The 26,215-nt window shown below is 52.1% G+C and overlaps 2 protein-coding genes across 2 annotated transcripts in view; one reads left to right on the top strand and one right to left on the bottom strand.

The window, feature by feature from the left end:
• The window catches only part of Wars1 (tryptophanyl-tRNA synthetase 1), a 33,185-nt gene extending 16,144 nt beyond the window's left edge, over positions 1-17,041 (top strand). Inside the window, exons 5-11 of the mRNA XM_051151376.1 lie at positions 2,073-2,192; positions 2,603-2,785; positions 9,068-9,168; positions 10,745-10,857; positions 11,080-11,253; positions 14,284-14,424; positions 15,988-17,041. Of these exons, the coding sequence (XP_051007333.1) occupies positions 2,073-2,192; positions 2,603-2,785; positions 9,068-9,168; positions 10,745-10,857; positions 11,080-11,253; positions 14,284-14,424; positions 15,988-16,149 (994 nt within the window). The 3' untranslated portion in view covers positions 16,150-17,041. The remainder of the gene's footprint in view (positions 1-2,072; positions 2,193-2,602; positions 2,786-9,067; positions 9,169-10,744; positions 10,858-11,079; positions 11,254-14,283; positions 14,425-15,987) is intronic.
• Positions 17,042-19,481: 2,440 nt separating this feature from the next.
• On the bottom strand, positions 19,482-25,366 carry Slc25a47 (solute carrier family 25 member 47). Its single transcript, XM_051151361.1, has 6 exons — positions 25,235-25,366; positions 23,065-23,108; positions 22,705-22,776; positions 21,966-22,148; positions 20,204-20,528; positions 19,482-19,922 (listed from the first exon to the last, which is right to left on the bottom strand). The coding sequence occupies exons 1-6, from the start codon at positions 25,260-25,262 to the stop codon at positions 19,642-19,644; spliced, it is 933 nt and encodes a 310-aa protein (XP_051007318.1). The 5' UTR covers positions 25,263-25,366; the 3' UTR covers positions 19,482-19,641.
• Positions 25,367-26,215: the final 849 nt, after the last annotated feature.

Here is a 26,215-nt window from a genome sequence, read left to right as displayed (position 1 = left end):
GGCTCACGGTCAGCTTCCTCTATAGATTGAGTTGAAGGCCAGCCTGAGCTAAGTGAGAGCCTCCCTAATATGCGCGCGCACACACACACACACACACACATGCAAAGCAAGCCAGAAAGCAGCACTGTGCCTTTTGCCCTAGATCCTGAAAGAAGGCCCACCAGAATGGTTTTTGTCTGTTCATTTCTTTTTTGAGGCAAGGTCTCATAGCCCAGGCTGACCTCTAACTGCCTGAACTCTGACCCTTCTGCCTGGACCTGTAAAGTACTAAATCTGCAGGCATGCATTCCCACCCGTGCCTGTAGATCCTGCTGTCTAGACTCGTCCATCCAGGCTGCTGGGAGAGGGGACGTATTATTCTTAGTCTGTAACACTTCTGCCCAGAAACAGGATCCTCACACCCAGCCTTGGTTTGCTTCAAACACAGAAACACACACATACACTTAAGTAAAAACAAAAACTTAAAGATTTTTTTTTAAAAGATTTATTTATTATTATGTATACAGTGCTGTCTGCATGTACACCTGCACACCAGAAGAGGGCATCAGATCACATTATAGATGATTGTGTGCCACTGTGTATGGTTGTTGGGAATTGAACTCAGGACCTCTGGAAGAGCAGTTGGTGCTTTTAACCTCTGAGCCATCTCTCTAGCCCAGGCTTTTAATCTCAGCACTGGGAAATACAGGCAGGCGATCTGTGCGTCTGGGGCCAGCCGTATGTACATAGTGTGAGTTCCAGGACAGTCAGGGCTATATAGTAAGATTCTGTCTTTAAAAAAAAGAAAGGAAGGGGGCCGGGCGTGGTGGCCCATGCCTTTAATCACAGCATTTGGAAGGCAGAGGCAGGCGGATTGCTGTGAGTTGGAGGCCAGCCTAGTCTACAAAGTGAGTCCAGAGAGGGAGGGAGGGAGGGAGGGAGGAGAAATTTCAGGCTAGGGAGATGGCTTAGTAGATAAATGCTGTCCGTGCAAGCATGAGGACCTGAGCTTAGTCCCCAGAACCATATAACAAACCAGGCATGATGATACAAGCTTGTAATGCCCGTGCTTGGGAAACCGGGAAAGACAGATCCCAGGGGCTCCCTCGTCAACCAGCCTACCCTACTTCCTGAACACCAGAGCCTATTAAGAGGCCCTGCCTCAAAAGTAGCTCCTAAGAAACAATACCCGAAGTTATCCTGAAACACACCTTCACCCCCGCCCCCGCCCGCCCTGGCCACCCACACATACTCTAGTCCCAGATAGTACCTCACATCTCAGCACCTGTAGACAGAAGCAGGCCTGCCAGCAGATGCTGATCATAGCTAGCAAGCAGGCCTGCCAGCAGATGCTGATCATAGCTAGCAAGGAAGAGCCTCCATGCACTGATGGTATTCCCATCCTGAGGGAGAAGGGTGACTCTGGAGTTGTTCTCCGTGAAAGACTCAAGGCCCAAGCTGGCCTGAGTTGTCAAGTCAGCTCTTGAGCTGGGCACTTCATCCTGAACTGCCAGGACCTGCCTCCCCCGTCCTCCCCAAGCTAGGCCTGCATGGAACCCTGGGATTTTCCTAGGCTTGGTCTCTAAATCCCAGAGCTGGTTGATTCTAAAAGGAGGAGTGTGGTATTAGTTTAGTGTCCCATCCCCAAAGGTTGTGGAAACACAAAGTATATTTGCTGGAGACATTCAAGAAAGTACCAATGGCCACTCTGCATACTTATCCTCACCTTTTAAAATGTTTGTTTGCAGATAGTTTCACTCTGTGTAGCCCTGGCTGTCCAGGAGCTCACTGTGCAGACCAAATTCACAGAGATCCACCTGCCTCTGCTTCCTGAGTGCTGGGATCAAAGGCGTGGGCTGTCATATCTGGCCCAGATTTCAAACCTTTTATTCCTAACTTGCATTTCATAGCTTCCAAAGAAATTATTCACAGAAGCAGCCATCTCAGATTTAGTTGCGTGTCATTATATTTCCAGCCCGAGAGAAGTCAAGTTCTGGTTATCATCTATGTGTTTGCTTTTTACTTCCAAGTGAGCTTTAGTACCTTGGTACTTTTTCCAGAAAGTCAGCTTCTTTTTTCCTCTTTTTCTTTAGAGATATGAATCAAGTCCTCGATGCCTATGAAAATAAGAAGCCGTTTTATCTATACACAGGCAGGGGCCCCTCCTCCGAAGCAATGCATCTGGGTCATCTCGTCCCGTTTATTTTCACAAAGTAAGTATTGCTCTGACGACTTGGCCTATGAAGCAGGAGTGCCATTTGTGGAGCATCTTGGAAGATAAGCCTGTTGTTGGCTGGGTCTTGGCTCTAGGACCTTGCCTCCTACGGTCTGTCCACACTACATTTGCACCTGCGTTCACTCTGGAAGAGCCAGGTGTGGCGGGAGTCCGCTCCTCTTCCTGCTTCTGTCCTTGCCACCATATGCCCACTGTCTGCCAGATGACAGGAATTACTCCCATTAAAACAAAACAAAAAACATTAGTGCACTGTAGGGCAATTATGCAGGACAGAGTAGGTGGGAACTGTGTGTTCATGTGCAAAGTGGCAGTCTTCCTCCGAGTCTTCGTCCTCCGCGCCCCTAGATTGGGGGCATTTGAGTGTGCAGTGCCTTCTGTATTTCGTAGGTGGCTGCAGGATGTGTTCGACGTGCCCTTGGTCATCCAGATGTCTGATGATGAGAAATACCTGTGGAAGGACTTGACTCTGGAACAGGCATACAGCTACACCGTGGAAAATGCCAAGGACATCATCGCCTGTGGTTTTGACATCAACAAAACCTTCATCTTCTCTGACCTTGAGTATATGGGGTAAGGTAGAAACATCTGGCTGCCTCTGAGCAAGTAGGTGCAGACCTTATAACCTCATGCTTGAGATGGGTTACGGCCTAGGTTTTCTTCCATTGTGATCTGGAATGTTGCTTTTATTTAGCAGCAGTTTGGGAGGTGGAAAGCTGTGTGTGCATCGAAAGAATTAAGCAGTGTCAAAAACTACTGCTGCCCTTCCATGACTATGCACACATTGTCATGGTGTCGCCCACAGCTGTCATAGAGAAGGACAGCCTGTCTGATAGTTTGGTGGCCCTCGCACGTCAATGTGGCTTTTCCCCCACAGAGGAGAATGACACTTGTTAGCTAGCCTCTACACAGTTCCGTGTCTTCAACCAGCCATATTTAAACCAGCACACTTCACTCTTGAACTTCGTCCCAGAGGTTACACAAACTATAGTAAAAGTGAACCCTAAAGCCGGTGTGTTGCTGTGTACCTACAATTTTTCCCGGTCCTCAGGGACCTGAGGAAGCAGGATCAGGAGTTCAACACTATCTCAGAGCTACAAAGCAAGACCCTGTGAGAAGAAATAATGTGGGTGGAGGTGGTGTTTTTAGCCAGCCATCCTCAGAAAGAGATGGGGGCACACTCCTCCAACCCAGCACTCCGGCTGCTGATGTACTTGGACTACAGAAGTAGACCCTGTGTCAGAAATAAACCAAGTATAAACAGCAAATACTGTTCAGCGCTACAAATACTTCTTGAGGGCTGGGGTGTGGCTCAGTGGTAGAGCATTTCCTTAGTATGTGTGAGCCCCTGGGTTTGTTCCCCATGATGGTGGGACTTGGGGGGCATTGAGTCTTGAGCACCAGAGATATGAGCCTTCAGTCAAGGGAGTTGATTGAGCATGTTGGATAGGCTTTGAGCTTGCACCCTCTTATGTAGTATCACAGCCAGTAGGTAGCCGAGGCAGGTGTGAGGAAACACACACAGGCCCTTAGGCACAGAAGAAAGTAGCTGTTGCTTTTTCCCCAGGCTGCTTTTTTTAAGACTTGAAGCTAAGTGGTAACTCTGGGAAATCTGACCTTATTACCAGCCAGGAAAGTCATTACTTTTTTTGTTTTGTTTTGTTTTGTTTTTTTTTTGGTTTTTGGTTATTTGGTTTTTTGAGATAGAGTTTCTCTGTGTAGCCTTGGCTGTCCTAGACTCGCTTTGTACACCAGGCTGGCCTTGAACTCCTGAGCTCTGGGATTAAAGGCGTGCACCACCACGCCCGGCTAGTCATTACATTTTTTAAAAGATTTGTATTATTCTGAGTAAGGTAGCACATGGGAGGCAAAGGCAGAAGGATCTCTCTAGGTTTGAGGCCAGCCTAGTCTACATAATGAGACTCTGTCTCAAAAATACATATTTGTAAATTATATCTTAATTTAATCTAATCATATCTTAACTTAATCTAATTTGTGTGCTGCTTAGGCTGGCCTCAAACTCTGATGCACAATGATCCTCCTCCCTCAACCGCCACAGTGGCAGATGCAGGCCACCCCCACCTCCACAGCCTCTGCTCTGTGCAGCATGCTAACCACTGCTGCCCTCGCCTTCCACACCTCTGCCTCCCCTGGTGCCCCAACATGGGACAAGAAGAGCTCGCATTGCTCTTCAAACACAAGCTCTGTGGGTTTGGCCATCTCCAGGGTGATGGACAGTGTACAGTTCACATCCTTGACCTTTGCAAATGAAGTGTCCTGTGAGCCTGCATCCCCAAGTGCTGACTCTTTCACTCTTCCTCCGAGTGAGTGTCAAGCCCCCTTCTCCTGGGGAGATGCCCTTCTCAGCTTCCTGCTACACAACTGCCAACATGACAGGGCAGCCCTCCGATGGCCACCACACAGTAGTAACTCAGGCTCACAGCTCCTTCCTCGGCACTAGAGGAAAGTCCTTTTCAGGGCCCTGCAAATAGCAGGGCTTAGCCATGCCGTCCCTGGACTTAACTGTCAGCAGCTGTGCTAGATGGGTTCTGCTGCCAGGACGGACACCAGGACCAGAAGCAAGCTGGGGAGGAAGCTGAAGGAAGTCAGGTCAGGAGTGCAAACAGGGCAGGAATCTGAGGCAGGAGCTGATGCAGAGGCCATGGAGGGGTGCTGTTTACTGGCTTGCTCAGTCTGCTGTCTTATAGAACCCAGGACCACCAGCCCAGGGATGGCCCCACCTACAATGGGCTGCACCCTCCCCCATAGGTCACTAATTAAGAAGATGCCCTACAGCTGGATCCCATGGAGGCATTTTCTCATTTGAAGTTTCCTCCTTTCAGACAACTCTAGTGTGCCAAGTTGATAAGTGCTAGCCAGCACAGTGACCACATGAACAAAAACCTGTAGCCAGTCCACAAGTGGATTATATAGCTGCTGAGTGAAGAGGCAGGAGCCATCCACGGCCTCCTTCCTGCACATTCTGAGCATGGCATTTGTGTATCTCAGGTGGTCTCAGCTCTGATTGCTGTTCACCTTGGCCCACTGAGAACTTTGTCTCTTCAGGAGTATGGGGTAAAGTTGACTATCAGAAAAACGTCCTCCCCATTAAGAATTTCTTCTCTGAAGCCGGGCGTGGTGGCGCACGCCTTTAATCCCAGTACTCGGGAAGCAGAGGCAGGCGGATCACTGTAAGTTCGAGGCCAGCCTGGTCTACAAAGTGAGTCCAGGATGGCCAAGGCTACACAGAGAAACCCTGTCTTGAAAAACAAAACAAAACAAAACAAAAAAAAAGAGTTTCTTCTCTGTTTTCTTTGCGAGATGAGGTCTCACTGTGTTGCCCTGGCCTTGGATCCCAAGTGCTGGTGACTACATTTATGATCATGTGCCACCACACCCAGTAAGAATTTCCTTAAACACTCGAGCACTTATTTTCCTGGGTTAAATTTAAGCTAGAGTCTTATCTGTGCTCTAACAAGCCTCTTGGTCCTTTGGAGCTACAAACACAAGGAAGTCAGGCTCCACCCTTCTTGGGAAGGAAGGAAGGAAGGAAGGAAGGAGCTCGTACGTCCCTCTCCCTGCCTCCTGCTCACACCCCAGAGAGGACCTTCCTTCCAGAGTTCAGTCCCAGCTCTGCTCTAGCGTGGTCTTATTCTCTTGGGCAAGTCCCTGCATCTCCCACCGTCTGCTGTGGAGGGTGTAGCACTGGTGAAAATGCAGCAGAGTGGAGGGCTCACTGAGGGCTGGACTCATCCTTACTGCCTGTCTCAGGCCACCTGACTGAGCACACAGGCCACATCCTTACTCCATCTGTTCCTCCACTCCACAGATAATGTATTGATCATCTACTATAGGACAAACAAGTGGGGATTACAGCAAGGAACAGAATAGTCACTCAACAACTAGGCAAAAGTGTCTAAAGGTTTGCTTTTTCTTTGCTGGACGTGCAACTGAGAGCCTTAGGCAAGTGTCCCACTAGCAACCAACATTGGTAGCTCTGCAGTTCATCTTTTAAAGGGACAATCACTTAACAGATAATTGGGTAACAGTGAGGGTTAGAGACGAGGGTCCATGCTGCCAGCCTTGTGGGTATAGCACTTCTCAAGCCATGCCTGGCACCTAGGCCTGGACAATGTCTCCTTTTAACCATCCTCCAAGTCTGCAGCCTATGTCTGGAAGGAAGGTCTTTCCCTGGGGCAGCTGTGCAGTTACAGGACATGGCCGAGTATGCCTCTTGTCGATGTGCAGTGTCAGGCAGTGGTACCAGCCAGGTGGAGTCTGTCCTCACTGGGAAAACTGGGCTCTATTCTGCCATGCCCAGGGAATATCCTGTGGCAGGATCTAGCTAGAAGACCAGTTAGCAGGTGATCCATGTTGAGGCATCTTGATTGCCAGAATGCTTGATGCCCCCGCCATGCTCCTCAGTGGCCACAGCTGCTGCTTCTTAGAAGGCCCCCTCTGCACACACAGGCTCCTGACTCAGCAACAGGCAGGCTGGTGTCTTCCCAAAGGTTGCAACACTCCACTGTTGCGTTGTTTGCATATGACTAGATGTGGGGGTGCTGCTACCTTGCCCTCACCCTGCTTCCTCAGGACCTGACCCACTGCTGACCCTGTGTCCCCATGGACTGTTGTGCCTGCTTCCCACCCCCCCCCCCACCTCTGCAGGATGCTCAGGAGCTCCCCATCACACTCCCCTCTGCGATGCACCACAGCTATAGCGTGATAAACAAGGCTCAGGCTGTGAGTCTAAGTGAGCCACCTGGGTTTCAGCTTCTGTATGTGCAGGGCCTGTGACCATGACCTGGAGCTTCAAGCTTCAGCCTTCATTTGGAAGACTAAGGCCATACTTCTCAAGCGGGATGTGAGCCGTAGTCACTTTTCTGTCGCTGTGGTAGAATACCCCATGCTTGTAATTGATGAGAATCTTATTTCGTGTGCATGAGCGTTTTGCTTTGTCTTAGGGCTTCTACTGCTGTGGAGAGATGCCATGACCAAGATAGTTCTTATAAAAGGAAGTATTTAATTGGGGCTGCCTTACAGTTCCAGAGGCTTAGTCCATTATCATCATGGTGGGGAGTGTACCAGCACACATGGTGCTGGACAGTAGCTGGGAGCTTTACATCCTGATCCACAGGCAGCTAGCAGAGAAGCACTGGGCCTGGCATGGCCTTTCTTTCTTTCTTTCTTTCTTTCTTTTTTTTTTAAATATTATTTATTTATTTATTTATACAGTGCACATTAGATCACATTATATATGGTTGTGAGCCACCATGTGGTTGCTGGGAATTGAACTCAGGACCTCTGGAAGAGCAGTCAGTGCTTCTTAACTGCTGAGCCATCTCTCCAGGCCCCCTGGCGTGGCCTTTCAAAACCTCAAAACCCATCTCCAGTGACACACTTCCTCCAACATGGCCACACCTTCTAATCCTCAAACAGTTCGCCAGCTGGGGACTGAGTGTATAAATGTATGAGCCTATGAGAGCCGTTCTCACTCAGTCCACTACAGTCTCATGCATGTCTGTGCACCACATGCACCCAGTGCCCACAAATGCCAGAAGACGGCTTCAGATCTCCTGGAACTAGAGTTACGTAGGTCTGTGAGCCACCACGTGGGTGCTAGGAGCAAGACCAGGTCCTCTGGAAGAGCAGCCAGTGCTCTAACCGCTGATCTACCGCTCCAGTCCCAATACAGACATTTATTTTGCCCAATTTTCAGTCTAAAAGCATGGTACTGGCATCTGACCAGGGCCTTTGCTCTGTGTCGCCCCCTAGATGAAGACAGAGAAAAGGAGAATGGCCTTACACACTCCTTAATCATGAGGCCAGTGTCCTTAGCCAGTGGTGCTTACATTTCATAGATGGGCCTCTGCATAGCTCCTGCCAGATGCTGCACTCAGTGCACATGTCCTTCCTCACTGTCCTTCCAGTGCATAGCAAGGTACCCTGAAGAAAGGGACACTGGACAAGCACAGTGTAGGAAGCCACTGGAGTAGGGGCTGGAGGGATTTCTCAGAGGTTAGGGGCATTTATGCTCTTGCAGAGGACCCAGGTGTGGTTCCCAGCACTGACATGGTAGTTCACAACTATCTGTGACTCCAGTTCCAGGGGCTCCAACATGTTCTTCTGGGCTCTGACTACTAGGCATGCACACAGTACACATACATACATGCAGGCAGAACACTCATAAATAAAGCGTAAAAAGAAGCCACTCTGGATTCTGCGACTTCCTATGCTCTGTTTCAGCCTACTTCCCACTGGTATCAGAATGGCTGCCACAGATCTAGGCCTCATATCCATGACCTTCCCAATCCAGAACAGCCGTGTTGCTCTAGCCATCAGCAAGGCCCACCTCTGTTGCTAGGCATGAAGCCAGCCCTGCCCAAAAGAGAGAGTACCACTACAGTGGTGAGGAGTGGCCAGATGCTAGGAGGAGCATCTGCATGAGGTAGGCCCTCTGTGCTGCACCCATCAGTTCCGGTACATTCCAGCTGGACGCGTACCTCCCCCCGGTCATGGCAGCAGGCAGTTGTGGGCCTTCTTCACTGAGATCCACAGGCACTGAGCACTGGCCCAGTGTCAGCTCTGCCCTCTGCAGCTGGCTCTGCTCTGACTCCTTCACAGGTCATCTTCCCAGAGCTTATTAGAGGTATGGCTGCTCTAGCTGTGCACCTGCAGGTGACTTCTCCATATCTTCCTCTTGTGTTATATTCCTCTTATGCATGGGCTGAGCATGTGTGGTACCCAGTGTGTGTCTGCCACCAAACCTCCATGGTAGCCAGTTTTAGCCACTGTTGCTTTGCCCTCCATGGAGGCTGTCTTCCAGCTCAGCTGTGGTTCTGCTTGTCTCTGCAGGCAGAGCTCAGGCTTCTACAAGAATGTGGTGAAGATTCAGAAGCACGTTACTTTCAACCAAGTGAAAGGCATTTTCGGCTTCACCGACAGTGACTGCATCGGTAAGCGACTATTGCTTCCTAGGGAGCCTCCTCTCAGTGGGGCAGGCAGAGCTCAGGAGGCTAGCCAGTGCTCATAGGAATCACAGGGCTCCACCAGCAAGCCTGAGCTAATGTCGCTGCTGCTGCTGCTGCAAGCCTTCCTGCCAGTGGGCGGGGTTCCAAAAGGTAGATTTGTGCATGTAGCAAATGCTACTGCTGAGCCCCTCGCCCAGCCCAAGCATCTGGTCGTTAAAGCATCTGCCAAGAGACCTGCCATATTAGCACGCACAGGTTAGCACTCCATGTAAAACATTCAGTGGGCGGTTTCACCAGATTCTGGAAGACAGACCCACACACGAGTGGCTGGAGCTCTCCAGTTCCTGGAGCTTTGTCAGGGGAAGGGTGAAAGGAGGGCAGGTCAGTCTGCTGCTTCTATGGGAGCCTTCCCTGGGCCCTGGTGGTTTTAGCTGGTTGTGGCAACGCCCTATTGTAATCCCAGCACTCAAAGACCAGGTCAGGCAGATCTCTGATTTTGAGGCCAGCCTGATCTAGTAGATAGGGCGTTCCAAGCTAGTCAGGGCCCACATAGTAAAACATTGTCTCAAATAAACAAATATATATATATATAAAGATAAGGGTTTTGACTAACTGTAGGCCCCTCCCACCTCTCTTAACTCTCCTCCCATGTCTTTACCCACTACTGATACACACAATATTTGCCAACTGTGTACACATGGTTATGTCCTCTGCACGTCCGTGTTGTTCCAATGTATTGGCCTTTGTAGGCCATCATCTCCTTGAGACTTGTGGGTGTGCCTGTGTTCTCTGTGTTCATCGGCTTCCCATCCCTCATCTCTCTCTCTCTCTTCTCTCTTTTTTTTTTTTAATGTGCAATGGTGCTTTTCCTGGATGCATGTCTGTGTGAGGGTGTCAGATCTTGGAGTTACAGACAGTTGTAAGCTGCCGTGTTGGGGCTGGGACTTGAACTCGTGTCCTTTGGAAGAGCAGTCAGTGCTCTTACCTGCAGAGCCACCTCTCCAGCACCCCCACCCCCACTTTGATGGTTCAGTCAGAATCATTCCCAGCACCTGCAGCGTGCTCCTCATGCTTTTGAGGTACATGACCTGGGGTCACAGCATCCAGGGTTCTCCCACAGCGGCGGTAACTGGGCAGTTCAGGAGCGCATGGTGTAAAGAGGCCCTGCCCTGCCTCACACCCACATGCTGTGTACATGGTGGCAGGCCACACATTGTTTGGAAGATGGAAGGGTGCCTTTTCATGGGACTCTGAAGAGTAACAAGCTCCTAGAAATGGCCCCTCTGGGGCTGTGTTCTCAAGGTGGCACAGGTGACCACAACAGCCAGGTGCATTGAAGGGAGGACTGTGGGACTCAGCAGTGAGTGGTGTGGACACCACCGAGTCAGAAGCTGACGAGAGGCCTGGTGGGCTAGGCTTGGGCTTCTCTCCCTTTCTATTTTCAGACTCGCTTTAGTTTGCTTTTTTCAGTGAGGAGGAAATCCACTGTTGCTTCCTTTAACTGGATTAGCTGCCCAGAGCAGCTGGTCAGCCCAACACATGAGTGTCTCCCTTCTTTCAGGGAAGATCAGTTTTCCCGCCGTCCAGGCTGCACCGTCATTCAGCAACTCTTTCCCGATGATCTTCCGAGACAGGACAGATATCCAGTGCCTCATCCCATGTGCCATTGACCAGGTTGGGAGGCAAAGCCAACTTGGGGACATTGAAGTGGGGCTGGCTGTGACTTTAGGGACTCTCTTGGAGAGGGTGGAGGTGATAGAAACATTGAAAGAAAAGAAACCAGTTTGAAACTGGCTGCAAGCTCCGCAGCGTCCCGTGAGGGTAGCTCCTTTGGGGCTGTTCATGAGCCAGCATGGCCTTTGTTCCATTGTCTTCATCCAAGCCTTTTCCACCCAGGATCCTTACTTCAGAATGACAAGGGACGTGGCCCCCAGGATTGGCCACCCGAAACCTGCTCTGCTGCACTCGACCTTCTTCCCTGCCCTTCAGGGTGCTCAGACCAAGATGAGTGCCAGTGACCCCAACTCCTCCATCTTCCTCACTGACACAGCCAAGCAGATCAAGAGCAAGGTGAGCCTGGAGAAGCAGGGAGCTTGCAGCTCACTAAGCTGTCAGTACAGCTCAGCCTCAAGCACTGCTGAACTCCATCCCCAACCCCGCTGCACACAGCCAGAGCTTAGCTTCGGGTGGATTGGGAATTTTGGCTTTTGGTTTTTGGTGTTGGGGAGTTTGTTAGTCTTTGGTCCCCTTCATTCAGGGAAAAACCTGCAGGCTTTTCCTATTTCCTTTTTTCTGTCTTTCTTACCAGCAGAAGCAGTCTTGGTAGCTTTCTTTAAAGGGATAATCAGTGAAGCTTGTTGTCAAATAATGTGAAGACATCCCTCTGTCTGAATGTCAGACTGGGTAGAGCCAATTGCTGTGGTGATGCTCTCTGAGTTGCCTTCTCCCTGGTCTGCCGGATGTGCTCACTGAGACAGAATGAACAAAGAATAGGCTGCCACAGAGATCTGCCTGCCTCTGCTTCCTGAGTTCTGGGACTGATGGTGTGTGCCGCCATGCCTGGCCGCACTGCTTGGTTGAAGCAATCAGGAGGCTCGGTGCACACAGCTCCAGGGTGAAGGCAGCGGCTTAGGCCGCTCTCCTCTAGAGTGCTCCCTTTCCTGCAAATTGGGAAGTACCCTCTACAGGACTGCCGTGTCTAGCCATGTCCTGTCTGGCAGGCTGGGTACTGGGTAAATACTTGCACATTATTTGGAAACTAGAACTAGAGAGGAGTTTGTGCATCCACCGGCTCAGAGCCCAGTGCTCTTGCTCCATGCTGAGTTGCCAGTGAGTGTAAGCCCCTCGTGATTACAGGAAGCCACTGACATTTCCTGTGGACCCAAGTATGTGTTTGTGGGTTGCAAGGTCTAAGTGGAACAAGAGGAACATATTTGGGCAGTGTTATACAATAGTCAGAGTCCCTGCCAGGTCCCCAAGCCTTCCGGAAAGTCCCAACCAGGTTTTGGTTGACAATGGGGACTTTCATAGCCAGTGCTTCCTCCGGAAATGGCTTCCTTACAGCCCTGCCCTGTGTAGGAGCTGGTAGGACTGGGGACTTGGAGGATCTTTCTTTCTCTTTTGCTTTTGTCTGGAACTTCCAGAATTCATAGGGGAAAGGAGAAGTGAGGTGTGTTGGGAGACATGTTCTCTTGGTTTAAGAAGTTAGTTTTTAGAAGCGGTCTGTGACTCTGGAGTATTTTTCATTTATCAAAACCAACAGACCCCCAAGGTGAGTAGTGTGCACAAGATCAGAACCACATGATGCCTGCAGAGGTCAGGGTCTCAGGCAGGCCCTCTCCAGCTCCCCATGCCCAACTCAACTTCAGAAAAGTCACCATGACAGAGGACCTTCAAACAGAACTCCCACAACCCAGAGCTGGGCTGAGACGCCGCTGCAACAGGGTCAGCCTTAAGTCTAGCGCATGGTTGTTAGCACAGCTGCCAGCAGCCAAGGCCCTGATTACCTTGGCCTGTAAGTCAAGAAGCAAGGGGTCTTTTCCCTCCACCCCCAGCACAGAGCGTTCTGCGCCTGCCAAGTGGGTCTCCAGCACTCATGGGTTCAAGGCCGCAAGCCCACTTCTGTGCCAGCCACAAGGCTGTGGTACATATATTCCTGACAGACCAGCTCTGTAACAGGGTTCCCACAACCCCTCCTCAGGTTTCCTACTGTTTCTGGAACAGCTCACAGAACTCACGGGAACATCACCTGTTTGCCATAAAGTAGGAAGGGGTGAGTCCAGGCATGGTGCACACTGAACTTTACCATCTCTGGGCACATTTACTCTCATGAGTAGGCAGCCAGAAACTGAGCCATTCTCCAGGAGAATATGGGAAGTTCCCAGGTTTTGGGAACTTTGTACCAGGACAGAATATTCTGACAAACCATGACTATCACTGTGGAGACTACCTGGCAGCATTTGTGAGGTGTGAAGTCTAGTGACCTTTACTCCTACCACACATTCGTTATATTTACTTATCTGTTTGTTTGTTTACTTTCCTGAAACAGGATCTCACTTTGTACTACTGGCTAGCCTGGACCTCACTATAGAGCCCAGGCTGGCCTCAGACTCACAGAGAACCTCATACAGAGGCCTCCTGGGAGCCAGGGTGAAAGGTTATGCCCGCACGTCCTACTCCTTCATCAATTCTCCTTTTGTTATATTTTGAGATGGGTACCTCTGTGTCGCCGAGGCTGGCCTAGAACTCCTGAACTCAAGCAATCCTCCTGCCTCAGCCTCCTTTATGCTAAGTGCTCACCACTGCGCTCAGCTGTTTTGTTAGTTTCTGGGGTTGGTTGGCTTTTATGTTTATCAGTGTTTTACTTGCATGTATGCCTGTGCTTCACATGAGTGCCTGGTATCCACAGGGGCAAGATGAAGGCATCAGATCCTCTGAGACTGGAATTACAGAGAGTAGTAAGCTGCCATGTGGGTGCTGCCAATTAAACTCCGGTCCTCTAGAAGAGCAGCCAGTGCTCTTAATCACAAAGCCATCTCTCCAGGCCATCTGAGGCTTCCTCTCCTCCTCTTCCTCCTCCTTTTCTTCTTCCTCCTTCTTCCTCTTCTGTTTTTTCTGAGACAGGGTTTCCCTGTGTAGCCTTGGCTGTCCTAGACTCACTTTGTAGACAAGGCTGGCCTTGAACTCACAGTGACCTCCAGAGTGCTGGCATCAAAGGCTGGTGCCACTGTGCCAGACTCATCTGGGGCTTTCTTAACCACCTGACATGCTCTGTTTCCAGATGGAGACCTCCTTACAGCATTTGCTGCCACCTCATGTGGAGAGAGGAGCTTCTTTCAGCTGTGCTCTCCTGGCCTCATGTGCATATGGGGTCGGGTGCTGCTTCTCTGCCATCCTCTCTGTTGTCCACCTCCTCTGAAGAGGCCTTTGGCTCTTCTCCAGATTTTAGCCCAGTCTGCTTTTGTTTCCAGACTGTTTTGTAACTCTAGAAAGTGGGTGTCAAAGACCTGCTCCCCTGCCTTTCACCATGAGTCAGTAGTGTGACTGCCACTCCATGGCCCTGACAGGGCAGCTCTCTAACTGGCCTTTGTGCTGGCGCAGGTCAACAAGCATGCATTTTCTGGAGGAAGAGACACTGTGGAAGAACACAGGCAGTTTGGGGGCAACTGTGAAGTGGACGTGTCCTTCATGTACTTGACCTTCTTCCTTGAAGATGACGACAGGCTAGAGCAGATCAGAAAGGTAAGTTGACCCTCGCCTTGCCACCCACCCGCCTAGCCCGACAGCCCTGCAGGCCTGTGTGTGGTTGCTGGAGCATCCTCAGTGGCCTGGTGGAGCATCCTCAGTGGCCTGGTGGAGCATCCTCAGTGGCCTGGTGGAGCATCCTCAGTGGCCTGGTGGAGCATCCTCAGTGGCCTGCCTGAGCCAGGCACAGTGGTTCATACTTAGACCTCACTACTCAGGAGGCTAAAGCAGGAAGACTGCACGTTCCTGGCCAGCCTCGGCTACGCAGCAAGATGCTAAAGGCAAAGCACGGAAGGGGTGCTCGCTTCAGCAGCACGTACATCAAAACTGGACAGTACGGGCAAGATGAGCATAGTCCCTGCACAGAGGTGACAGGAAATCCATGAAGGGTTCTACATGTAAAACAGAATGAAAAACCTCAGTTATTTAACCACGTGGGAAGAACCCTTGAATAGTTCACAAAAGTGAGAGCATAAGGAGGTTTGTCTTCCTTGTCAGGACAGAAAGCAAGTTGGCAGATAATTTAGAAGACCATGGTCCCAGGACAGCCTCTCAGTGAGCAGGTTGGGACAGGTAGAGCCTGGAGTAGGAAACACCTTGTCATACAAAGACAACAGAAACAGTAGCAGAAAACAGTTAGTTGTAGGTATGCTCTGTGCAGCCGGGGCCAGGTGAGAACCGCTGCGGTGCACTACACTGTTGTGGGTGTCTTTGGTTGTTACTGTTTAAGACAGAATCTCCTTTCTAGACCAGGCTCAAGGTAAACTCATGACAGTGTTGCTGCCCCAGCTACCTCAGTGCTGGAGCTATAGGAATAAGTATTTAAAGGGTTTTAGTGACACAGGAACTAGTGCCAAAGATAGTGAAAGAAAGAGGCAGTGAGAAGCCAGCAGGAGAGCTACATGACACAGGAGAAGTTCTCTGAGGAAACATCCCATTCTCTAGGAGCGGTCAGTGCCTGTGGTGCGGAACTGCAGGTGATCCCCAACTTGCTGCCACCTAGGTTTTGGGCCTTTGTTTGCCTGCTTCAGGAGTGGCCCAGTCAGGAAAAAAGGCGTCGGGGTGCATGGGAGCCTGTGCAGCTGGGAGCTGCACCCACTTCTCCCTCTCTCTTGGATGCCATAATACATTCTGATAATGGTTTCCCCTCTGCTCTCCAGTTCTGCCCCACTTCCCCTCCCATCCACAGCCACTCCCTTTTTGTCTTTCATTAGAAAACAAATGAGTTTCTAGGGGCCAGTAAGATAAAAACCAACACATTGAAACTGGACAAGGCAACATTTTAATGTCCTATAAGACCCAGGTTATACCAGGTGTGGTGGGGCACACCTTTAAGGCACATCTCTGAGTTCAAGGCCAGCCTGGTCTACAAAGTGAGTCCAGGACAGCCAGGGCTGTTACACAGAGAAACAGTGTCTTGAAAAACAAAGCAAAAGAAAAGACCCAGGTTACCATGACACTGACACTGTCAGCATGGCTCATAGAGGGCCATCAGCTGACGTAGGGCTCAGGTGGGGAGGGCGTGGACACAGCCTGCTCATAGCATCCGACTTCCTGCAGGACTACACCAGCGGAGCCATGCTCACTGGGGAGCTCAAGAAGACTCTCATAGATGTCCTGCAGCCCCTGGTCGCAGAGCACCAGGCCCGACGCACAGCAGTCACCGAGGAGACAGTGAAGGCGTTCATGACTCCCCGCCAGCTGTCCTTCCACTTTCAGTAACGCTTCTCTTCTATGTGCATGTAAAGACAGAACCTGTCAGGAATCCCAGCCCTGGCGAATCAAGCCACACTCCTAGTAGGCTTCTGTCACGTGGTAATTCCTGGACCTGGGTCTCTACACCCTTGTGCGTCTGGATGCTGTTTCTTCTGTGATGTCTCTGCACCTGTTGTGTGGTCGCGTGGGAACTCAGCCCAGAATCTCTCCCACAAAGAGCCCATGTGTGGCACCTCCATGGCCCACGGGGGACTCTCCATCTAGCAGCCTTGGATTCCAGTAAAATCCTAAAATCTATTCCAGTTTTTTTTTTTTTAAGTGTATGTGCTCAGCCAGCCATGTTAGTGCACCCCTTATAATCTGCACTCCGGAGGCTAACGCCCAAGTCCTGAGCCAACCAAGGCTCCCTAGCAAGACGCTATCATAATCTGTTCTGTGGAATCAAAATGTCATTATTGGAAAACTGAAGACTGCTGTGAAAAACAGATAAGGAGACATTTAGTGGGCAAAAGATAAGGTGCTGGAGCCCATACCAAATACATATTTACATAGGCTATAGATAAGCTTGCTTTATACTTGACTAGGAAGGCATCAGCCTATCCTGGAGGTGTAGCTCAGTAGTGGAGCACTCGCCTAGCACGCATGATGCCCTGGGTCCAGTCTTCTTCTCCACAGGGTGGCGTGTCCTTCGGCTCTAAAGCTGCCTTTAACACTGATTACGGGCCAGGCTGGGCCACTTCTATTAACCCGAGTCTTGTGGGTGAAACTTCAGGCTGAGGTAACTAACCTCCAGATCGTACGTGTCGTCCACTCCAGAATCATGCTTGTTGCCCTTAGTGAACTGACTTTTCCACAGGTGGCCCAGGCACTATCTTGTAAAACCTAGTGGTGGCTTCTCCCAACATCAGACTCTAAGGACAGACAGTCTGTTGCCTTTGCAGATGCTTTTGTTTGACACTTGACTGAAGTGGAGGGTAGCATAGGACACTGTGCTGGCCATGCCCCAGACCGGTGGACCATAGTTAGGTAGAAAAGAACAGCAGCCGTCCAGGCCCCAGCGTTTTCCCTCTGGGCTGGCCTCGGGTCATGAGCCACCACTGGGAATCTTGGCAAAGCAGCAGCCGTATCTCAGGGAAAGCCCCTGCTTGAAGTGTCTGTCCTCTCTGAACGCACAAGGGCCATTCTGAGTGTTCTATCCTTGCATCACTTTCAGGCAAAAATAAACTTTGTTGTGCTCCTGTCTGCCGCTGTCTGTCCAGGCAGGCTGCAAAGGTCCATGGACTTGCAGCAGCAGGCCTCCGCCACACTACACCACTGCTGAGGCTATCCTCTTCCCCTTGCTTGGGGGTAGGGGGCATGGAACACTTGGGGAAATGCAGAGCTGTGAAATCCCATGGTGCTTAGAGGCGGGCTCCCGGGGATCATTTTGTGGGGGGCCACCTCGGTTGGCTGACCAACAGCCTAAGGAGAGTGTGTGCGTGTGATATCCTAGTTGCAAAGAGCTGTGTACTCGGGGAGGCGCTGACGTGATGAACAGGCTTGAGCTGGGCCACCAGGGGTCCAGCCGTAATGGAGCCGGGCTTCACCTTCCCCACCTGTCCTCGTTTGCAAGGGGGCAAACAGGATTTGGAGGGGAACATGACTTGCCCAGGGCCACACAGTAGATTTGTTAATGAGCAGTCTGGTCTGACCTAGTACTACTGGTAGCACTAAGACTCAAACCTGGGAGGCCAAGCACCTGGACTCAGAGCCCAGGAGCGTGCCTGAAGTTCACGCAGGCTCCCACTGGCCTGGCCTCACTTCCCAGGCCAACACCTCACCTGCCTGGCTGTGGCAGAGGTGGTGAGCTGTGCAGAGGATTGCCTTGGTCTTGCTGTGATCCGGGATGACTGACGCCAGTGCAGTGCCCTTGCAGCCATGGAACGCAGGTGTGCAGATGAGGGAGAGACGCTGCTGTCACTGTCTAGCCAGCCAGAGCATCTGGTGGCTAAGGTGGGCTCCTAGGCCTAGGGAGGAGTGAGCACCCAGGCCAGCACCCCACATCACCCATCAGCCACAACTTGGGTGAAGGGCGGGTAGAGTCACTTGACCTCTTGGGAGCTCCATCTCCCAAGATGGTGCCCAAGGCTGCTGCCCATCCAGGTAGGGGTAGCTGCAGGCCTGCAACACCCACTACTACCACATGTGCTAAAAACCAGCGGTCTCTCGAAGCTCCCTGAGAAAAAGGTTCAGCAGTGCTTTTAATGGGGGCAGGCTGGGGATAGTGTCCAGTACCCAGTGGTCCAGAGAATTCCCAGGAAGAACAGCCTTCACTGTGTGGTATTCATATCACACAGATGTGAGTGTCAGCTGACAGGTGACAGCTCCCATCTAGAATAGTATGCCCAGGGGGTAAGCAGGCCTTGGTGAAACTCTCCGGAGTACACTATTGGCCCTTCTAGGCCCGTTGGTCTGCAGCAAGCACACAGTGTAGGAGCTCTCAGGGGCAGCTTTTAGCTCTCACTGCAGAGGTCAACTAAAGCCTTGATTGGGGAGCCCAGCTCTTCCCCTGTGAGTTACTCAGGAACCCCAGTCCCCTTTCCCTATCCTTTACTTCTGGCAGCAGGAGCGAGGCCAGGCACGGTGACATAAAGGCCCTCGAATCCCCACACTCAGGAGGCTGAGATAGGAAGACGCTGAGAATTTGAGGCCAGCCTAGACTGTATGGTGAGTTCTAGGCCACTTCCCTCACCAGTGGCAGCCTGTAGAACTAGGCTAGCCACCCAAGTAAGAACTCCTGTACATCTTAGCCACCAGGACCAAGGCCCCATGCCTCCTCTCCCACCGTGAGCAGACAGGGTTCACAAGGGCCAAGACTCACACATCACAGCAACACCGCTGAGCAACCACAGAAACATTTATTAACAGCCACTCCTGACCCAGGTTCCAGGATCTTAATGTGGCCAACACAGCACCTACAGGCAGTGTGAGTACATGGTGATGACACCTTGTACCAGTTGCTCGGCCAGTGAGGACGGTGGACCCTCTTGGACAGCCTAGAACAGGAAACAAGCCCAACCTGAAGCCAGATGGCCCCGCTTGCTGTCTGATCCCTAGCATGTCTCTAAGGGGACAGCGTGAACTGGTGGAAGTTGAATGGAGCTGGAGTTGGAGGATGGCCGAGCACCCAGTGGGGTTGGTAAGGGTATGCTCTGAAATTATGGGTGTGGACAAGGCAAGTACACGCAGGAATAAGCAGTTGTTCACTGACAGATGACTCCAAGTGACACATGTCCTCATGAAGGAGACCCACACAGCCCTGACTCGTGACCCCCAAGCAGATGGCAGACCAACTCCCTGACCTTGTGGTCAGCAGCTGGGCAGGCCAAGCTCAGGCCTCCCCTAAGTCACTGAACAGAAGGTCCTCTGCTATAATGGTGACAGCCCTTAGGGTCCTGAGCCCACCCATATCCCCTTTGCCTCCAGCTGCTGTGTGGCCTAGACGCCGCTCACTGGTGCCTATGTGAGCAGGCTCTGGGTGAACCTCAGCACAGCCTCGTAGGCCACGAAGACAACCATGTTGACGGGAAAGGCACGGCAGCAGTTGAGCGTCAGCCCCTTGAAGAGCACCCTGGGGCCCTCCTCCCGCACGCTGGTCACCACACAATGCAGGAGGCCCCGGTAGCGCTGCTGGCCCTGCCCGTCCGCCTGCAGCCGTGACTTGATCACATCCATGGGGGTGGCCACGGCCCAGGCCAGAACCCCAGCACAACCTCCAGCGACCAGCACGCCTAGGACATCTGCAGAAGAGAAAGTGACAGTGCCTTATTGCAAGCTTCTTGGAGACAAGACCCAGCCCAGGGCAGCTCACTGAGTCAGGATAAACCTGCTAGTCACTGTCTGTCCTTGGACACACTCCCCACAGAAACCCTACTTGAAATAAGGCAGGTGTTAGCTGTGTGTGCAGCCTGAGAGACCACAAGTACAAATACACCTAGGTTAAAGATACATTCCTATTCTGCCCAGATTCCTCTCCCAGCCCCTACCCCCACAAGGTGAACCCTGGCCTCCAGTCACTCACCTGGCTGGCTGTGGCCAGCAGGGGTGAGCCACTCACAGAGCATGGCATAGGAGAGAAAGTAGGTAGCAAAGGAGTGACCTTCGCGAAGGAACAGAGCCGAGCTGCCCTTGTAGAGTCCCCGCAGCCCCTCCTCACGGGCCACTGTCACTAAGCAGTGCAGTGGCCCACAGTACTTGGGCCTGGGCTGTAGACACGCAGTGGGTGCGGGACACAAAGCAGGAGCCACAGATGTCCAGGAGGCCGAGGGCCGCCGCTGCTGTGTCTGAGCTTGGGCCTGTGTCTGCAGCCGCACTTTGGCCACCTCAGTGGGTGATGTCAGGAACACCTGGGACAGAGGAAGCAAGAGCAGGGCATGACCACAACCTGCCACACACTCTGAGACACAGCCTTCCATTGGCTCTGACCGCCCAGGGCAACGGTATGACCCAAAGAATCTGCAAGCTGGTCCCAAGACTTTAATGATGCTGGGTTCAAAGCCAGCTCAGCCCAATTAAGGCCAAAGCCAAGGCCTTCTACTTCTCTATCTGAGCACTAGCTCAGCACATATTAGGTGCTAAGTAAATGTGAGAAAGTTCAGGAGCATGCGTGAGAGTCATTTGTGATGTAATTATATTGACAAAGGCAGGCATAGTGGTCACTGTGGGACTCAGATGGGTCAGGTCTTCATGCCCTGGCCTCCTTAATTCTCATCACACCTCTGCAGATAAGATAGCAACTCAGAAAAGCTCAAGAGGTGACAGGAAGATCGCTGTGAGTTCAAGGCCAGCCTGGTCTATAAAGTAAGTCTAGGGCAAAACCAAAAAAAAAAAAAAAAGAAAAATGGATTTAGCCAGGCGGTGGTGGTACACACCTTTAATCCTAGCACTCAGGAGGCAGAGGCAGGCAGATCACTGTGAGTTCAAGGCCAGCCTGGTTGACAATGTAAGTCCAGGACAGCCAAGGCTACACAGAGAACCCTGTCTCAGAGAAAGAAAGAAAAACATTTTTAAGGGGCTGGAGAGATGGCTCAGCCATTAAGAGCACTGTCTGTTCTTCCAGAGGTCTTGAGTTCAATACCCACCTTCTATATGGTGGCTCACAACCATCTATCCTGGGATCTGATGCCCTCTTCTGTCATGCAGATGTGCATGCAGAGTGCTCATATACATAAATGAAGAAGTCTTTTTTTAAAAACTGAGTGCCAGCCAGGAATGGTGGTGCACACCTTTAATCCCAGCAGTCAGGGAGGCAGAGGCAAGTGGATTGCTGTGAGTTCGAGGCCAGCCTGGTCTACAAAGTGAGTCAAAACTACACAGGGAAAGCCTGTCTTGAAAAACCAAAAAAAAAAAAAAAAAAAAGGAATCGAGTGCTTACTTATGCTCCATGCTGGCCTATGAGAGACCTCAGCTGCACTTGCCTGCCCTGTTCCCATCTGCGTTGCCTGATGTTCTGTCTCCACTGAGAATGGGGGATGCCAAGTGTCCATGATAACAGTGGATGGTGTCCAGGCATTTGGTGGCCACCCTGATGATGGAGTCCTGAGTGCTATCTCTCTGTCCCCATGCCCTGACAGGGAGGGTCTTTATGATCATCTCCTCCTCTCCACTGGGGCATACTGGGAGGGACATCAAAAGGAGCCTAGCCCATCCCAGGCAGGACACTAGTTCCTCAGCAGAGTTCCCATGCCCTGCAGAGTCTACCTTCCCAGAGCCTCAGTCTTGAATCCCAATGGGAGGTTCGATTCAGACCCCCTGCCCGTCCACCCTCAGCTGCCTCCACTCACCCGGACAAGGCCAGAGGCACATCCTGAGAGTGTGATATCAGCTTTGGTGGGCTTGGCATTGGTGCTACCGTACCGGAAGCGGCAGATGTGAGCCAGGCAGTGGTGATAGGTACCAAAAGACACAGATGACACCAGGGACACTGTGCACACAGGCAGTGAGAGCCCCCGGTAGAAGCCCCACACCTGGCAGAGAGAGAGAGAGATCAAGTAAGGACAGAATCCATCCAAGAGAGAGAGTGCCCTGGGACTGGGACAACTGGGACCGACCACCATCTCCCTTGCCCAGAGCAGTGTCTCCAGACATCAGCCTTGGGGGTATCAGGACTTGATGATGCTTGAGGTTGGGTGAGGAGTTGAAGAGACAGCTGCCTGGTGATGCTGATAGAACCAGCACAATGCTCAGCTAACCCCTGCCTGCACCAAGCCCCAAGTTCACTTGTCTATTGTCCTCAAGACCTTCCAGATGGGCTCCTCCCTGGCCTTCAGAAGCCCAGTTTCCCCTGTGTCCCCTCTCCTGGGTTCACTCAGAGCCTGCTCACGTAGGCACCAGTGAGCAGTGTCTAGGTCACACAGCAGCTGGAGGCAAAGGGGATATGGGTGGGCTCAGGACCCTAAGGGCTGTCATCAGGGACTTGGTTCTGTGCCGTATAATGTCCCAGGTGCCCAGGCTTTGGGCCTCAGAGAGATCCCTGGGCATCACTAGCAAGTCCCAGCCCTTATCATCGGGCCTCAGTCCTACCCGCTCTTGACGATAGGTGTCCCGGATGCAGGACCAGATGCTTGTATACTTGGCTTCAGTCTGAATCCTGACCTGCAGGGGAGAAAGAAGGCTTCAGGAAGGCCTGGGGAGAAGCCTAGTCTCTGGCCCCTTGACTGTCAGCCATGCTGCTGTAGACTGGGTGGGGACAGTGAGCCCCCTTGAGAATGAGACCCCTGAGGCACAGGGTGGGAGAGATTGATGGTCGCAAGGGCCATTGGGAACCACTGACAGTATTAGAGAAGGAGAGGACTGGGTCCTACTAGCATTCTAACTGATGACCAGAGCCAGGTCCAGGAGAGGTTGAGTGCCATCTAAACCAAGGCCCGGCTTTCGCTGTACCTTCACTGTATCCAGAGGGTAGCCCACAGCAACACCGCAAACTCCTGCAAAACAATCAAGGGAACCAGTGAAGCTACAGGAGGGGGCCCTGTCAGCAGTGAGGGGCCATCTATCCCAAGAAACCCGAGGAGGTGGCCTTAAGCAACCCCCTCTGCCCCACCTCTAGCTGTTGCTCCCTGGACTCCTCTCTGCATCCTCTGTTTTGCAGGTGAAAAACTTAGGCTCAGGATGCTCGTGCCCAGCTTGCTAAACACCTCCCAGCCCTGATTCCTAACCCAACGGTGCCTATGCCCACTGCCCACGCCTCCCCTCTGACATCACAGTTTGGGAGAATGGCTGGTTCCACACTGGATGGCCCTGTCTTTGAGCCAGGCAAACTTTGCCCTCAAGCCTCAGCCTGTGCAGGGTTTGTGTGGAAGCCAGATGGACACCCACACATTACAGGGAGGGGGAGGGGCCTGGTCTGAGCAAAGGCCAAGTGAGCACCCAGACCCCTATGCAGGTCACTAAGGAGCTGCCATTGCCTGGACCCAAAGGTGAGTGTAGAACAGAGTGCGCTGCCACTGTGATCTGGACAAAGTTCCTCCAGAGGCCCACATGTGGGAGGTGGTAGACCCCACAGGAGGTCCTTAAGTCACTGGAAGTCATATCTTGGAAGGGACTATGAAATTGTGACCCCTTGCCTTTTGGTTTCCTGGACAAGAGAACCCCCTCCTTACTGTTGCCCTCTAGCACTCACACAGAGGCCCAAGCAGCGGGGCCACCTAGTGGTCAGAGCCTCGAGAACCGCCTACTAACTCATCCTTTCTCTACCTGAGTGGATTAACTCAAGAAAGTGGACACAGCTGCTGACCCCTGGCAGAGGGGCCTGTAGTGCCCACCCTGGCTTTGGAGCAGGAGACCTACACTACCCTGCCAGCTCTGGCACCCCCAGCACCAGGGTGTCCACATGGATGGCCAGCACAGCCTTGAGGAAGCTGAGGGCCAATCCAGTGCTTGGCCTTTCTGCACCTGAGCAAGGATGTAAAGGACACTGTTAAGGATGACAGAGCCCATAGGGTTGTGTCCTGGAGAAGAATGAATGCCTGGGCTGGGGGGGGGTGGGGGGTAGGAGGCTTGATGCAAGTGTCTCTCTGACAGGAGATTCATATAAAATACCCTACATCTCTCAAACATTTCACCAACTCTAGCCCTCAAAGCCCTTCTCCCTTAGGCTTTCTGCCTGTGCTCTTGGTTGCCTCTGCCTGGAAACACACTGGCAACTCTCCTCAGTAAACCACAGAAGCCATCCAGCCGCACGTGATATCCTTGGTAGCCATCCTATGGTGGCATTAGAACCTGTGTCACATGGCCTTGCTGCTAGACCCTCTACATCTACAGTTCTTCAAGAAAGAAAAGTCTTGGGTCAGAGACCCAGGCTCAGCACAAAGCAAGGACCCCTCACTAGGACCCTGCCTGTGGTTGTGAGGAGGATGTGACCTCCTGTGGCGCTCAGAGGAGCACCTAGCCTTGGGATGGTTTAGGTCAAGACCCCCAGACAGCCCCAGGCAGGGCCAGGACCCCAGTTTCCACCCAAACACCAAGCTGGGCTTGTCTTTCCTTTCTGGCCTTCCAGACTGTTCCCAACAGTGAGAAAGAGCCACCCGTGGATGTTTCCCAATAGCTGCAGGGCCAAGGGTGCCTCACTCAAAATAGTCACATAGCCTGGGGATCGATGGAGTCCCAGAGGGCAGCCACCTCTCTCCTCTATCACCTCTCCCTGGGGGTGCAAACAGCTTCAGCCTCAGGGGGCCTAGATGTTGTTAATAGGCCTTAGTAGCCTACTCTATGTCTGGCTCTGGCTCCTAGCAAAGGAACTCCTGGGGGCACTGTTCTTCCCTCGAGCCTTCGGTCCTTCCCCGGGACTCATTCGCCCACACCAAGGACCCCGGCCATGTAACCCCATAAGGACAAGCTCCTGTTTCCAAGCCAGGGATCCCTAGCCTGGCTCAGCATTCTGCCTGTTCATCAAGGCCTGTGAGAACCGGCCATCCCCCTTCAGTACCCATAGCCCATGCCATGGTTCTACTCAAACCCCAACTGCCTAGGACTCCCTCTCACTTACCACACATGCAAAAGCACCATCCCCAGCTCTCCCCATCCCCTGAACCCCTCTCTTCCTATCCCATACCTCCAATGGCCCCAGCAACAAAATCCATGGACAGTGTGGAAGTTGTAAGAGCTCTGGTCTTGCTGTCTGTGCCACACCGGCCAGTTCCTACAAACCCTGCAGGTCTTTTAAATACCTGCGAGCTGAGGCGGAGCTAGGACGGACTGTGTGACAGGCTATTTTGATGCCCACATTCACATGCCCCACAAGGATCGTGGTGCCAATGACCTCGGCATCAGGAAAGCATGTGAGAGGTCATGGGAATTGGCCAATCTCCAGACAGAGGTCTGCCTCTATTTCCAGATTCAGACCACGCCAGGCTTCTGACTGCTTACAGTCACCATATAAACAGTAGCCTCTCAAATGTGCACCCCACTTTACAGTTGACCTTCGGTCCTGAAAGGAAAGCCATCAAGACTCCAAAGGGGATTTGTGTGAGGCATCCACTGTCTTAGAGCCATTCTCTCTGATGGCCAGCCCATGCAAAAAGTGCAACTTTGTCTCTATGGCCACCACTTTCGCTAGTCTCATTGGGGGCTCAGCGACCCAGGCTGCATCTCTACTGGTGACCTGAGGGAGCCTCAGGGCCAAACAATTGCCCTGAATGAAGGGAAGGGGCATGTTGACATGGAGTGCCCAGCAGTTCTGTCTGGATGGCCCTCAGGGTAGGACAACAGGAGGCCACGTGTCCACCTGTTTTTTTGTTCTGTGTGGGCTGGCCTTGAACAGGCTAGTTCCAAACTAGGGATGACCCCTCACCCTGACAGGTTGTCTGATTTTAGGCAAGCAGTCAGTGCCAGCTGCCACAGCAAAGGCAGAGGGCAAAGGGGGACAGGAAGTAGCCTGTCCAAGGCCAACCTTGATGTCCATCCTGGCCCACAGAGGGACGTGGCTCAGCATCTGATTGCAAGTTGCCCTGCCTGCATTCAAATCCCAACACTGCCACTTGGCTTTGAGACAAGGCCTTTGGGCTCCCTATGCCTCCAGTTCTACACACACAGA

Source organism: Acomys russatus, chromosome 1 (genome assembly GCF_903995435.1).
Source record: "Acomys russatus chromosome 1, mAcoRus1.1, whole genome shotgun sequence".
Classification (NCBI taxonomy): Eukaryota; Metazoa; Chordata; class Mammalia; order Rodentia; family Muridae; genus Acomys; species Acomys russatus.
This window is presented reverse-complemented; position numbering and strand designations above follow the sequence as displayed.

Excerpts from the sequence above, each read along its gene's own strand:
- Slc25a47 (XM_051151361.1), bottom strand. The coding sequence starts at position 25,262 with ATGGATTTTGTTGCTGGGGCCATTGGAG. Across the intron at positions 23,109-25,234 it reads TGTTGCTGGGGCCATTGGAG|GAGTTTGCGGTGTTGCTGTG; the intron begins GTATGGGATAGG and ends ATTGTTTTGCAG. Across the intron at positions 20,529-21,965 it reads GTGCCTCTGGCCTTGTCCGG|GTGTTCCTGACATCACCCAC; the intron begins GTGAGTGGAGGC and ends CCTCTGTCCCAG.